We start from the raw sequence: 13,726 nt of genomic DNA on the forward strand, positions 1-13,726 counted from the left end.
TAACATCAAATCTGACAGATACAATTTAAATCAATACATCTTGTGATTTGCAAAATAGTATACACATTAAGGATCCCATTGCAGTGTTTTTACAAATAGAAATATAAACATAGATTTTTAAAAAATTATATGTATATATTTTTAAAGATTACAAATGTACATTTGTAAACTCTATGCCTTTTAAAATAATGACTCCTATAGATGTAGATTTTACTGGGAAAGTGGGGATCGTCCTTGATGCTGTTTTTTTTATTTTCCATGCTTTATCACTCTTTGTTTAAGAAAAATCAAAACAAATTGCTGTGCGGAAGAGCCTTCTGTAGCCTGCAAAATCCCTTCCTTCCCCTTTTCCCTGTGGGACTATGAGGCAGCTGAATTATCTGGTTCATGCCGGTACCTCAAATACAAAACAAAAAGTCTTCTGAATCAGGATGCATTGGGAGAATAGAACGTACTCTGGCTCTGTAGTTTTGCCCACCTCTGAGTTCTGTACGTTGAATGATTATATCTGCTTATTTCAGCTGACTTGCGCTTGTTTGCTGTCAAATGGATTAGGTTTCAGGGTTCCAAGTAACACCCCCATCTTTTTCTTCAGGCCTGCCATTAGGGTTATTGAGGGATGGTTGACAGTTACCTCAGCAAATTTATATACCCATGGTATAATCGCAACAAGAATATTTCACGAAGCAGGCAAAAATTTGGGGGATGTGAGATTATTTATTTATAAAATTTATAGGCTGCCCATTTTTTTACATTTGGGGAAGGAGCAGAAAAGGAATAAGAGCCAATGCTGCATTGGTATGGGCTGAAGAGCAGGAACAGGGAGTTGCATAGCTTGTCCTTTAGTTGAGGGACCAGAACCAGCATTCAGAAGGAAACCATTCAAGTGCAGGTAGTCCTTGATTTAGAACCATTCAACCATTCATTTAGTGACCGTTTGAAGTTACAACAGTGCTGAAAAAAGTGACATGACTGGTTTTCACAGTTAGAACTGTTTAACATCCTCCTGGTCACGTGATCAAAATTCAGGCATTTGACAATTGATATTACACAAGAGAGATTCTTAAGTTGAAAATAAATGCTATTTTTGTTTAGAAATCTTCCTCTACAAAGACAAAACTACTTCTTTGTTTGAGGTCTGCGCCATTTCCCAAAATGGGAAATGAGGCAAGGTTGATTGCATGATAAATGATTCACACAACCTCTTATGATTGGTAAAAATAAGGTCTTGTTCCCCCCACCCCAAATTCAGAATTTTCTTAATAAGTTAACCATTTTTTAGTAGTCACATATTATGGATAGAGTAGAGCAAGGCCATCAAAAGCATTTCAGCAGACTAGCATTACAAAACTTCAATTGCCTGCAGTTGTTGGGGAGCCCCAGTTGAGTTTCTTTTCTTAAACGCAGCAATCTCTTTATCCTTTAGCTTTAGAATCTTCTCCTGCTGTTCTGTCTTTTGTTGAAGTTCCTGTAAGTAAAAAAAAAAATTATGCATATTATTATTAGAATATTGAGTATTTCAGTTCTCATTTTGAAACATAAATTTTAGAGGGACAAAGTATTATAATCCTTATCAGAAGACGATAAATTATCATATACAGTCATAGCCTTCCTTTATATTTAATATTTATGTATCACTTTGATTAAGACTTTCAATACATAATCAGACCCAGTTTGATATAATAGTTAAAGATACCATGCTAAAAACCAGGAAATCATGAGCTGTAGGCACAAACCTAGCTCGGTGACTCTGGGGCAGTCTAATAGAAAAACCACTTACAAAAAATATTGCCAAGAAGACTGAAGGGATTTGCCCATCTAGTCACCAGGAGTCAAGACTGACTCAAAGGTACACATGCGTGCACGCGTGTACACGCACACACACACACCAGTAATCTTTACAAGTCTCAACGGTTGATATCAACTTAATACAAACTGTTGAAAGCCTGGAATTGAAATAAAATACATGGTGTCTCAAGTAAATTCAGAATTGAAATACGATTTGAATTAGGAGCCTTTATCACAATCAAATGAAATGAAACTATTGTCATTAAACATAGTAATAATTTACATATGAAATAAAATATTTACCTTGATTTTTAATTGACCTTGCTGGACTCCTGTTTCCAGTATTTTCTTTTTTTCATTCTCTTCCCGCAATTTTTTCTGTAATTGGGCTTGTTGATTTTTCATATGATTAATATTCTGTTCTAATTCTGATATACGTTTCTCATTCTGGGTAGATAATGATGCTAGATTCTTAGTTTCCTGTTGTTTTTTCTGTATGACCTGAAGTCACATAGTACATTTTATTTCATCAGTTACTGTTATCGTATGTGATATAATAATATTTTATTGTTTGGTTTGGACTTTTTTTACTAACTTTCTGCTTGTTTAATTATGGTTCATTGCATATATGACTATCTTTAGGCATTTTCAACACAAGTGAGATATATATATACATACACACACACACACGCATGCACGCACACACACACACACACACACACACACACACACACATAAAGAGAAAGACAAAATATAAATAAAATTAAAATCATATTAATGTCTTGGTACCTGGCACAATATTGAGTCCATTAATTAATCAAGGATTTTTACAAGTGGAGAATATTACTTTCAGAAAAGAAATTATTATTGGAAATGCTCCATAATGAAGTAATTTTATGGCTTATATTTCTTAATATCTAGGTTACATATGATATACAAAACTATTTGGACAAGAATTGAAGCTTAGGGCAAATGAGCAAAAAAACTACATTTCTGGAGAAAAGATCCATACTGTATTTGGCAGAGTGATATAGGTAGCCAGATAACAAAGCATTGTAGTAACCCTCCATTGGAGTAGCTTTCTGATCTCCAGTTCATGATCTAAGTCCCTTTGTTGCCATGGCTATTAAATCTATTCTACTATATCACACCAAACCAGCAAGATACATGAATTATGATAATATCAAGTATCTATTCTCTAGTTGAGAGACAACATATTATTTTGTACTTTTTAAAGATTATGCACAGGTTTTTATGAATTTCCCGATTGTAAATACCTGAACTTTCATTTTTGCTGTATCCATCTTTTTTCTGAATTCTTTCTGTAATCTGGCTTTTTCAGCAATGTCCCTTAGTTCCTTGTTCTCTAGTTCTTGCAGTTGCTTTTGTGTTTCTGCTAAATCAATTTTAGCCTGCTCTGCTTCATGTTCCAGCTGTGTTATTTTCAGAGAATATTGCTGGCTTACAGATCGAGCATCATTGCCTTAAAAATATTAATTTTAAAAAATGGAGTTCTCATTTGTGACTTTTGGCATTGTAGCAGCTATTGTTAGCATTTAAAAAAAAACATTTAACATATTTATTACAAAAAAATTTAAAAACTGGTCCAAGTGATACTAAATTATATGGCTCCTCGAGAACAAAACATATTTTGTTCTCAAAATAACCAGGAGGTGGATCGGGCAACGAAATTGAAATAAATGGATCGTTTAATGTAACTTTTTAGATAAAAATTCACAAACTGAAGATCGCTCCAATCTTAACAAATGCTATACATTGACTTTAGGCTGCCTTTAAAAAAATGTTTTTGCATTGTGCAGCAATCATTATCTCATATAAAACTTGGTTCTTTTTTTATGTTCAAAGTGTAAGTCATAAAATACATTTACCCGTTTTCACCAATTCTTTAATGAGTTCTTCTTTCATTTTGATATTAAGGGTAAGTTCATTCATTTTTTGCTTAGCAGCAATAAGTTTTAGCTCTGAATTCTTTAACTTTTGCACATTTATTATCTGACTTTTCTTGATAAATTCAATATCTGCACCTGTAAAGAAAGTATACTATTTTAAGAACATACAATATAATTTTCAGAGAGGCCTAAAATGTTAGGTGTAAGCAGTTTTGGGACTAACAGAACAAAACTAGGCAAAGTATATTATAAAATTATTTCTGTAGAAGAGAATTTTTTTAAAGGTTGATATCTATTTTTAGTATATATTGTTAAGTACAGAAAGTTTATGAATACAACTGATTATATATGAAAGAAACAACAGGTAGCCCACGACTTCACAGCAGTTTGTTAAGTGACCATTTGAAATTACAAAGGCACTGAAAAAGTGACTTATAACCATTTTTCACACTTATGACTGTTTCAGCATCACCATGGTCACATGATCAAAATTCAGATGGTTGGCAACTGACTCCTATTTATGACAGTTGCAATGTCCAAGGGGTCATATTGTTTTGCAACCTTCTCATAAGCCAAGTCAATGATGAAGCCGGATTCACTTAACAACTGGGTTACTAACTTAACTACTGCAGTAGTTAACAACTTAACAATTGTGACAAGAAAGGTGCTAAAATGGGGCAAAATTCACTTAACAACTGACTCACTTAACAACAGAAATTTTAGACTCAATTGTGGTCATAAGTCAAAGACTACCTGTATATGTATCAAATACACGAATGGGGATTTCATATATATACATATATATATATATATATATATATATATATATATATATATATATATATATATATATATGTGCCTGAACCCCCAAAATGCAATGCATGCACAACCCCTGCACACGCCCCACCCCCTGCATGCATGTGCATCCCCACATGCCCCCCGCCCCCTGCACATATACAGCAGAGACCTGAGGACTAGCTGACTGGTGGGAGATCTGCGCACGTACGCAGTAGAGCTGAACTGGGGTGACGGCTCGCATGCGTGCCATAGGTTCGCCATCACGGATATATAGCATAGTGAGTTACTTAAGCTTCCAGATGTAGTTTGAAAACTAATTGTGTGAACATCGGCCAATGCAGATAAACTTAAACTTGTTAATACAGTGTTCAAAAATAGCATGCAGTAATATGGAGATGTGTATAATATCAAAATGTCACCTGTAATATATTAATTCTCATTTGCTGGCATTCAGAATGATTTTCCATATTTATTGATTACAATTTAAAATGCTACATGTTTAAGTCTTAGGGTAATAAAATACATTTTAAGATTTTTTTAAAGTTTTACTGAATTGGTATATTATTCATTACATGTTTGAATGCACTGTTAGTTTTTTTAAGAGCTTGTTTGCTTAAAAATATTTTTATTGAAAGGCATTTGGACTACATAAGACACAATAATAATGGTATATCAATTTACCTTCTTTATCTGTAACAGCATCTGTTGATGAAAGATTTCCAATTTCTGAACTGGCATTTTGTTGTACCTCTTTTCTTTCAGTTATATAGCTAGAAGGCTGCTGCTTCCGTGTCCATGTACGGTTTAAGGAACGTCTAAATAAAAATTAAAGCAGGCATTTTTTAAAAAAAAATATTAAAACATACAAATACAGCTTGAGATGACAAATGTATTACAGGTAATCCTTGACTTGCAACTATTTGTTTAGTGACCCTTCAAAGTTACAACGGCACTAAAAAAGTTACTTATGACTATTTTTCACACTTGCGACCATTGCTACATCCCCATGATCGTGAGATCAAAATTCAAATGCTTGGCAGCTAACAAAGTCAGTGGGGAAGCCAGATTCACTTAACAACCGTGTTACTAATTTATTCACTTAACAACTGTGATGAGAAAGTTCATAAAATGGGCAAAACTCAATTGTCTCGCTTAGCAACAGAAATTTTGGGCTCACTTACGATCATAAGTCGAGGATTATCTGTAATTGTAAGCATGTTTACAGTAAAATAATATTTTATGAACAAAACAGTGAGTATTGCTACTAAATAAAAATGTGATTACTATTTTCTTTTGGTGCATTTGTTATCTTGTTTATTGATGAATTCAAAGACAGAGTTTTATAAGAACTATTGCATCTTACAGAAATACAACTTTCTATTAGCTATTCTGGAATTAAACTGCAATGTCATTTAGGTGGGTTACCTTTGTAAATATCCAAAAATTGCAATTATTGGGGTATAATGTTATATCTAGGTTACTAAATGATACAGGGGACATAAATCATAAATATCTTGTACTGAAGGATCTGCAGTGGTTGCTAGTTGCCTACTAAGCAAAATTTAAAGTGCTAGGGTTTATCTTTAAAACTATAACTAGCTTAGAACTAGACAAACTGAGGGACCATCTTCATTAACCTCCTCTTACTCAGATCAGCAGAAGAGGGCCCTTTGAAGGTCCCCCACCAGAAGTTACAGAAAACATTGTTGACTGTTGGTTCAGCTTCTTACTGTCTACTATAAAATTGTTTCAAATTTAAATTTATTTTCATAACGTGCACTAACAGATATGTACATTAAATATCACAAGCTCTAATTATCATATTGGTCCTATGTGATCAAAAACATACCTAAATCTGAATCTCCTTCCAGTCTTGGCATTGTTTTCATCATCATCATCACTGTGATCAGAAAAGCAATAATGAAGGACTTCATCTTGCTCTTCTATGTGATCCATCATGATCTGATTACGGGTCTGAAATCCAGCTATAACTTTACTTAAGGAATACATCGGAGGGCTTGTGTGTACCTTTTAAATAAGTTTTAAAAAATTAAATATTTTTATTCAGGTTCTGTTTTAAAGTACTCAGTGGATAATGTAGGGCAAGTAACTTTATATGACTCAAATCCCCAGTTTGGGAGAGAAGGTTAGGATGAGTTATTGTGTTTACATCTTTGTTTGTCCTGATAATCAGAACTATATTACTTGCTATTTTTATTTATTTATTTGTCAAATCAGAAATTTGCCCACCTCCATAAAGACTGTGTACAACATTAAAATTAGTAAAAATAATAAAACAAAAAGCAATGTACACCCAGAAGAGAAAACTTTCAGACTAAGTAAAAATACATAAGATAATTACCACCCATCTAATCCAGCCCTGGGGGAAAGCAATGTTTCCAGGAAATTTTTAAATGAAGTGGGGGTGGGATATGAACTTCCAAGGGATATGCTATTACACAGAGCAGGCATAACAGAGAATGTAAAAAGTGCAAGGCCTGTTTAATGAAACTATTTGAACACTGGAACCCGGAATATGCCTGCATTGTCCAATTGGTAGGACAGACAGATACTATCATAGTCAGATAGTCAGGAGGGCTTTATAGGTGGAAACCAGCATCTTGAATTGCACCTAGAAGCCAAATGGCAACCTGTTGAGCTCACGGAGCATTAATGTTATGTAAGAATGCCAAAAATGTCTATTACTACCCACCTCACTGCATTATGGACCAGCTGTAAGTGTTCCTCCATCCAGGACTAAACATGGAAAATTTGCAGGATTTGGGGCCCTAAATACTCACAGTCTCTCAGTCTTGCTGTGATTGCCCTGAATGTATTCTCTCCATCCATATTCTCGGCCTTCAGTCTGACAGCCTCACTTGGGCACCCAGGATTGAAATGTACCATTGGAAAACATCAACCACTGACAAATGCTCTATGCTGCTTGCTTGCTTGCTTGCTTTCGGCTGCCATAGTAATGTGAAGGGGGAGCTATAGGTATTTGGAAGGGGAGAAGTGAGCTGGTGGAGATGTCTCATGAAAGGGAGGAAAGTTCTCACTGTCTTCGCAGCAGCTGCTGGAAGTGCTGATAGCCAGTCAAGGTCAACCGGCATACCAGATAGATGGGACCATATGAAGAAGCACCTCACATGACACCTTGGGGAGTTGTGGATTTGGACATTCAGCTTGGGTCCTTGGGGATGAGGGATTTGGGACTGCTTTCAATATTTAATTTTCGTGCCTATTACTTCAGACCTTGCTTTCTTTTTGTTGTATTCAGTTCATACTTTGTAAAAGTACCTTTCTCTACAAACATGGAGTTAGGGTTTTTCTTTCTTGAGTTTTGAACAGAGGCACACCTGACAAATGACCTTGCTCAGTAACTTATAAGTGTTAAACAGAAGGGGTGAAAATATTGAGCCCTGAAGCATCTCCAAGTGAGTAGCCATAAGGTACAGCACCTTTCTTCCTGCCAACACCTAGAATTATTTGTATAGAAAGAAAAACATATAGCACAGCATCCTCCACTTCAGTTCAGAAGGATACCCCAATTAATGGTATCAAAAACTGCCAAGAGATCACGGAGAATCATGTTAGAGACTCATGATCCACCTCAGATTGAGTTTATACCTCTTATCAGCCTCTGGCAGAGGTCTTTATTTTACAATATCCAAACTACATATTCTTTTTTCGTGACATTCAAAACTATTCAGGCCAGTTCCCAATGCTAACTCTGCTATGTTCCACAGCTTGCCAATGCAGAAATATCAGGAATGGGCAACCTTTTAAACTATTGGAACAGTAAAGAACAAAGAACCCAGTTCTAATGTTAAAGGTGGAACAAATATGGAGAATATCAAAACCACCAGACAGAAATGGAAGAAATGGAGGAAATAAATGCACTATATTTGCCATTTTAAATGGGATGGGAGAAATTATTCATTAATTTCTTTCATCAGTTAAACAACCTACAGATGCTCATGTTACCACAGTTCCCTTCAACTTTGATTAATAATTTGCAAATAAAGTTAATTAAAAAGATTTTTTTCATATATACCTTTCGAGAATCCAATCTTAATGGTATGTTATTCATCTGCAACAAACTTTTAGTTAATGGAACACTATAGGGCCTTTTAGCTGGTATTACTGCAGCTGGTCCATCTCCAGAAGCACCATTAGAGGCAGATGCTTTAGCCATTTTCTCCAATTTGCCGTTTAGCTGGTTAATTATAAGCCGCTGCTCTACCATTTTTTCATTCTTGAAATGAAACAAAATTGCATTTATTAAACTACAGAATTGCAGAAATTAAAGCCACTGAAATTTGGATTCAACTTAAATTTAAAATTGCATTCTTATATGCACTTAAATGGGAATAAATCTTGATGATAACTCTAATTATAATGTTCTTAAACTATTTATGGTTGTAATATTTTTTGGTTCTTATTATTATTAAGCTATTATCTATGATTTCCTAAATAACTTGCAGAAACTTAAATTACCTGTAACCTATTTGTATCTTGTGCCTCCTTTAGTGATTCCAGATATTCACGATTTTCTTGTATCAGCTTTTGTATCTGATCTTGCAATATTTTTATTTCCAGTTCTTTTTCACTGAAGACTTCTGCATCTGTTGCAAGAGCCTGCTAGGTAATAAAGAGAGAATACAATAAATGACTGAACATATGAAATGGAAAGTCCACAAATGGAAGTGCATTGTGAGGTTTGCTGCAAATACAGTTATTCTGCTGTAAGTACGATATTGCATTAACTGTATATATTTTATTGTATATAACCCAAGTATAGTATGCAAAAAATATGAACACATAGTCTCAAACAATTAAGTATATCTAATTTAAACCAACGAAGAGGTTAGTAAAAAAGCCTTTGCTACTTTTTACATTTTGATCTTATAGGGAAAATGATGTGTACTAATAGCACCCTGTTGTTTCCTTAAGATCATTCCTGCAAATAATAACATTACTTTAAAAAACATTCCTCATATTTCATGTGCAATTTGAGATGGGATAGCTAAAAAGAGAATTACCATGACTGGAAAGGAAATTGAATTCTAATTATGAATGGTGTAGTAGTATTAATAACAGTTGTTCAGAAAGTTACTAATGGAAAAGTTCTCTTTCATCTTACATAATGATCTTCCTAAACATTTTTTCTTGTAGCAGCAGAAATGAGGAGAATTAAAGTCTATTTTCTTGTGTCACTACAATGCTTGGTATTGAACAGTACATCTGCCATCTGGAAACTGGCAAATAGAAGGAAAAATGGGGGGGAAAGTAAATAAATAACCTAAAGAACAATTAACTTTTTAACTAATTTAATTACTTTCTGTAATTATAGTCCAATTGGCTATTAAGAGGTACTACAACTAAATCTAATTTATTAAATCTAGTTTATATCAATAGAGTTATTATGACAAATAGAACTGGTATTCATTCCTCTTTGCTGTCATAACTCCAAGATGCAGGGGGAGAGGTGGGGGGGGGTGTTTCTCAGATAAAGAGTTTGAGGATGCCACAGGAGAAACAAGGGAATGGCTGGTGTAGGCTGTGTGTGAGCTAGGAGAAGATTAGCATGGTCTGGTGCAAGCCACATGCAAACAGGAATGAGTGCTGTAGATGGGACAAAAGAAGGATCAACTTGTGACCTTCTCTGCCAGCTTCCCCATTGACTTGGCTTGTGAAGCCAGCAGGGAAGGTCACAAATGGTGAACATATAACTGCAGCTCATTGTGAGTAATTGCAAGTCATGTACCCACAAACTGGGATTTCTATGACTGTGGGGATGTTGTGAGGACACAAACCTGGAGGACATCTATTTTTTCAGGGTCACCATAACTTTGAATGATCACTAAACAAATGGATACAAGCCTAGAATTATCTGTACATATCAGGTAGGAAACAGATGTTTGAACCAGAAAATGGGGGGTTGGTTTTCAGGCTGGTTTTTACTCTGCAAAAGCCAAGTAGTCAGGCAGGGTGTGTATCACATTAAAGTAAGATTATTACACTGTTACAGAGTTCCCAGGAGCCAGATAAAATGTAGAATGTATCATATGAATATTTAAACCCTACCATTCCAGGAAATCTATTATGTTTATTAACATCACTAGAGTTTTGGTTGAACGTATGAGTTCCTGATGAAATATATGCCTGAGAGTTTGCCATGCCAGTATTGCCATCCTTAGTCATATCCTTGCTAGATGCAGCATTATATGCTAATGATAAAGACAGTACCAATCAGCCTTGGCACATTTTGGCCAGCAAGCCACAAGTGCGACCAGTAAAACCCAAGTACGCTCATGTTGTTGTTCTGTGCAAACTAGAATCTCATTCACAGACTATCTGGCAGGTTATAACACATCCCATTCTAAAGTTCATCTTGGATGGGGTGGCACTGCTCCAAAAAGACCCTGTGCATAATCTGGGGGGTTCTCCTGGCTCGTGATTCCTGCTTGAAGATGGCCAGAAAAGCCTTTGGGCACCTGCAGATTGTCCGTCAGTTATGCCCTTTCCTGGACCAACAATCCCTATTCAGAGTCACTCATGCTCTAGTCACCTCCTGTCTTGACTATTACAACGTGCTCTACATGGGGCTGCCCTTGAAATGCATCTGAAAGATCCAGTTGATGCAAAATGCGGCGGCCCGCATGATTTTGTACAGACCGCGGTGTGCACATGTATCACCTCCTGCGGGAACTGTACTGGTTGCCAGTTTGATTCTGGGTGCAATTCAAGGTGCTAGTTGTCACCTTTAAAATAATAACCAGCCCTTCATGACCAGGTTATCGGAGGGACCGTCTCTTGCCAGTTACATTTACCCGACCCGCTAGAGCATGGAGGCAAGGAATGCTGTGAGCCCCACCCAGAAGAACAGCCTGGCTCCCTTTCTGGAACATCATCCCACCAGATATTAGACTGGCCCCCACTTTAATACTCTTTTGGAAAGCCCTGAAGATGTGGTTCTGCCAGTGGGCCTGGGGAACCCAGAGTGGGATGGAGCCCATTAAACGGCTAGTATTAATGTCGCCAGGGTGGGGAGTTATTATTTTACTATTTTTCTCTTTATTATTTTTATTTCTTTTATATGATGTTTTTATGTCCTTGTAAGCCGCCTTGAGTCGCCATGTGCAAATAGGTGGCAATATAAATTTTCTAAATAAATAAAAGCTACACATGCAGTTATCTCATACACACTCAAATTTGTACCAAAAAGGAAAAAAGACAAAGCAGCTTTAACAAATTTTACTTATTAGAAGCAATTTCTAGTGATCAAGAAGTACATTTCCTATTATCTGTATGTAGTATTACATGTCTGTAGGTAAGAATTTCATACAAGAGTGTATTAAATTCAGTGTGGTAAAAATGGAAGGCAAAAGTACTGAGCTAGGAAAATCTAGAGCTTTGCATAAGAAATACAAAATTCTAGATTTGAGGAAATTCCTTACTTTTGCAAAAAATTTTTAAAACAAAGTTCATAATGTTCAGCAGGTTCCTCTGATTATGCATAATGGCATTTCAGAAATCTAAGGAAAAAAGGCCTATTGTATAACATTTTTTTCTGCTAATTTAGTATTATTAGTATTAATATTTATTGGATTTTTATACCGCCCTTCTCCCGAAGGACTCAGGGCGGTTCACAGCCACAATAAAAACAATAACAATATACAGATAAAAACAAAGATTAAAAAACTTATATGTTTGGCAAAAATTTAAAACATTATACCGTTAAAAACCCCATAAAATTTGTATCAAATATAAATATTAAAATTAAAACTCTTTAAAATTTTAAAATTTAAAATTTCTAAGCCAGTCCCGCGCGAATAAACAAATATGTCTTCAGCTCGCAGCAAAAGGTCCGAAGGTCAGGCAGTTGACGCAGTCCAGGGGGAAGTTCGTTCCAGAGGGTGGGAGCCCCCACAGAGAAGGACCTTCCCCTGGGGGCCGCCAGCCGATATTGCTTGGCGGACGGCACCCTGAGAAGTCTCTCTCTGTGTGAGCGTACGGGTCGGTGGGAGGCGTTCGATAGCAGTAGGCGGTCCCGTAAGTACCCTGGCCCTAAGCCATGGAGCGCTTTAAAGATAGTAACCAGAACCTTAAAGTGCACCCGAGAGACCACAGGCAGCCAGTGCAGCCTGCGCAGGAGTGGTGTTACATGGGAGCCACATGCGGCTCCTTCTATCACCCGCGCAGCTGCATTCTGAACTAACTGGAGCCTCCAGGTGCTCTTCAAGGGGAGCCCCATGTAGAGAGCATTGCAATAATCCAAGCGAGTGGTAACAAGAGCGTGAGTGACCGTGCATAGGGCATCCCGGTCAAGGAAGGGGCGCAACTGGCGGATCAGGCGGACCTGATAAAAAGCTCTCCTGGAGACGGCCGTCAAGTGATCTTCAAACGACAACTGTCCATCCAGGAGAATGCCCAAGTTGCGCACCCTTTCCATTGGGGCTAATGATTCGCCCCCAACAGTCAGCTGCAGCTGCAGCTGACTGTACCGTGGTGCCGGCATCCACAGCCACTCTGTCTTGGAGGGATTGAGCCTGAGCCTGTTTCTCCCCATCCAGACCCATACGGCTTCCAGGCACCGGGACAGTACTTCAATAGCTTCGTTAGGGTGGCCTGGGATGGAAAAGTACAGCTGCGTATCGTCAGCGTACACTTGGTACCTCACCCCAAAGCCACTGATGATCTCACCCAGCGGCTTCATATAGATGTTGAACAGGAGAGGCGAGAGAATCGACCCCTGCGGCACCCCACAAGTGAGGCGCCTCGCGGTCGATCTCTGCCCCCCTGTCAACACCGTCTGCGACCGGTCAGAGAGATAGGAGGAGAACCACCGGTAAAGGAAGAGATTCACACATAATTATTTCAAACTTATGTCCCACTAGGCCTACCCAATAATTTAATTAAAATGCAGAACATTACTTAAACTAGCTCTGATAGGCAGCTAATGGAAATATAAGAGCCATTTTTAATACCCAAAGGACATTGTTTGTTTATAGTTGATGTATGAGGAAAAAAAATCATGCCTCTGGATGTTGGACTTACCATCTTTATGATTCAACCAATATACATATAATTTATAAAAGATCTCTAAAAGAACTAATGTAACATTTTCCAGAAACAATGTGATTTGTAATTTTTATATACTATATTGCAGCCTCCCCAGTCTGGTGTTCCCCAGGTGTGTTGGGTAAGACTGATGAATAACTTGT

The 13,726-nt window shown here is 36.9% G+C and overlaps 1 protein-coding gene across 3 annotated transcripts in view; it reads right to left on the bottom strand.

Annotated features, from left to right (window-relative positions):
• Positions 1-13,726, bottom strand: part of KIF27 (kinesin family member 27) — a 30,812-nt gene that overhangs the window by 9,035 nt on the left and 8,051 nt on the right. For all 3 annotated transcript variants that reach the window (XM_058165720.1, XM_058165719.1, XM_058165718.1), the window contains exons 5-12: positions 8,997-9,140; positions 8,554-8,754; positions 6,346-6,524; positions 5,178-5,311; positions 3,678-3,833; positions 3,066-3,271; positions 2,092-2,289; positions 1,361-1,468 (exon numbers count right to left, since the gene is read on the bottom strand). In XM_058165720.1, the coding sequence (XP_058021703.1) occupies positions 1,361-1,468; positions 2,092-2,289; positions 3,066-3,271; positions 3,678-3,833; positions 5,178-5,311; positions 6,346-6,524; positions 8,554-8,754; positions 8,997-9,140 (1,326 nt within the window). The remainder of the gene's footprint in view (positions 1-1,360; positions 1,469-2,091; positions 2,290-3,065; positions 3,272-3,677; positions 3,834-5,177; positions 5,312-6,345; positions 6,525-8,553; positions 8,755-8,996; positions 9,141-13,726) is intronic.

The sequence above is a fragment of the Ahaetulla prasina genome, chromosome 2 (assembly GCF_028640845.1).
Source record: "Ahaetulla prasina isolate Xishuangbanna chromosome 2, ASM2864084v1, whole genome shotgun sequence".
NCBI lineage: Eukaryota > Metazoa > Chordata > Lepidosauria > Squamata > Colubridae > Ahaetulla > Ahaetulla prasina.